At 43.7% G+C, this 1,870-nt stretch overlaps 1 protein-coding gene across 1 annotated transcript in view; it reads right to left on the reverse strand.

Moving 5' to 3' along the window:
- Nucleotides 1-94: 94 nt before the first annotated feature.
- CSUI_009280 (phosphoserine aminotransferase) overlaps nucleotides 95-1,870 on the reverse strand; it is a gene marked incomplete at its 3' end in the record, with an annotated part of 5,021 nt that continues 3,245 nt past the window's right edge. The window contains exons 4-5 of the mRNA XM_068069396.1: nucleotides 1,669-1,798; nucleotides 95-613 (exon numbers count right to left, since the gene is read on the reverse strand). Coding sequence (XP_067918628.1) covers nucleotides 95-613; nucleotides 1,669-1,798 — 649 coding nt within the window. The remainder of the gene's footprint in view (nucleotides 614-1,668; nucleotides 1,799-1,870) is intronic.

Consider the following 1,870-nt stretch of genomic DNA (forward strand, 5'->3'; position numbering starts at 1 on the left):
CTTCTCTCCCCCCGATCATCTCTCTCTTGCCTTTCTCTGGATCTGTCCTTTTCTTTCTATTCTCCTCTTCTTTTCTCTTCTTCACATCATTCCGTCATTCCTCCTCACCATAGATGAGAGCATATTTCTCGAAGTCGATCGGTCTGCTGCAGAAGTTAGAAGACATATCGGAGGTGAGGTTCCATACATAGGCACTCCTGTTGGTGCTACTATAGACACCCTTTGTCGATTCTTCAAGAGAAGGACATGTACTAAAGAAGCTTGTTGGGACTCCTGAGCTATGACGATCACGGCCGTTCAAGCCGTTTGTATGAGAGGAAGCAGGTAGATAGTTCTCGATATCTTTCTCTTGGTCGCTGATCGGATTCTTCTTCATTTCTTCTTCTTTTCTGTCTTTCTCTTCTCCTTTCTTCGTTCCATCGGCACATGCTTGGAGAAGCCCAGCTGGAGATGCTGCTTTCGATGTGGCCTGGAGTTGAGCTGGGTTATGCTGAGAGAGCTTGAGAGTCTGCAGTTCTTCTGGCGAGAGAATCTGAGCTAGAGAGAGATCAGGAGGCTCAGCGAATTCCAATCCATACACCGTCTCATTATCACAGTAGTGAACATAGGCTGCCTGGGGAAGAAGAAGAAGAAAGAAAACAAGGAAGAAAGGGTAACACATACACAGATGTACACATATAGAGAATGAAAGAAAGAAAGAAAAGAAAAGAAAAGAAAAAAAAAAGAGAGAGGAAGAGATAGACATGTATATGTAACCTACCTATGGATCTATCTGTCTATCGATCTGTTGGTCCGACTATATAGCTACTGATCGATCTATTTGAAGTCTACGGATGTATGTGAGTTCCTCATAGTATGTGAATGAATAATACGAAGGAACAAGAGAGCGAGCACGTGTTGATGCGACGTCTCTGCCTCTCGGTGCATGCATGCACAAGACAGACTAATCATTCGACCCGGATTCCTTCTTTCATTTCCTCTTCTTCTTGTCAGTCCGGTGAGTCTAGCCTCATCCACTCTGGAAGAAAGAAACAGCATTTGTCCATCTTCTTTTTCTAGAGGATTGCAATCTCTCAAAGACCAAATGAGGACGTTCATAAGTCGTTCATATATAGATGAACTTCGCTCATTCCGTTCGTTCACTATCTATCAGGATTTCACAGATCTATCCAACACCTTCACAGCCTGTCACTTCAGAAGTAAGGCAAGCCCCCTCACATGCAAAGAGCGGTATCCATCTATATTCAGAAAGACAGAGACAGAGAAACGGAGCTAGATATCGATAGACACATATAAATATATATACATGTGTATATATGGAGATACGGGTCTACAGATTTCTACCAGTCTCACTCTCGCAGAACCGCGTGCGAGGGAGTGAGCCATGATTTCCTCTCTCTATCTATCTATCTATGCATGCATGCATGCATGCGAATTCGTTCAGCTGTATCTATGGATGTATGTGTTCTGAAAGCTTGTAGAGACCCACCAGTACGTATGTTATGGGTGTCTATCTCTCTACGTATGCTATACATGTAAAGGCCGTGAGCGGTGAGATTGGGGGCTACATTAAGCTCTAGGGCTCCTAGCAAGTAAAGAATGAAGTGAATGAATGAGTAGACAAGATGAGAAGGATGCTGTAGGGAGTCTTTGCTTTGGAGTTCCTACATGAGGATTGAGCTGCCATTCCTGGACGGAGGGGATGTCAACAGATTTAAAACTCCCCGTTCGATTGTCTGATGCGATACGCATAGGCCCGTATTTCTTTCCCTCCTTCCACGCATACTCGCTCCAGTTACTTTACAGAAGACAAAAAAGCACAGGACAAGAATGGAGACAACAAAGATATACATACATAGATAGATTAAAG

This window comes from Cystoisospora suis (genome assembly GCF_002600585.1).
Source record: "Cystoisospora suis strain Wien I chromosome Unknown contig_5499, whole genome shotgun sequence".
In the NCBI taxonomy this organism is placed as follows: domain Eukaryota; phylum Apicomplexa; class Conoidasida; order Eucoccidiorida; family Sarcocystidae; genus Cystoisospora; species Cystoisospora suis.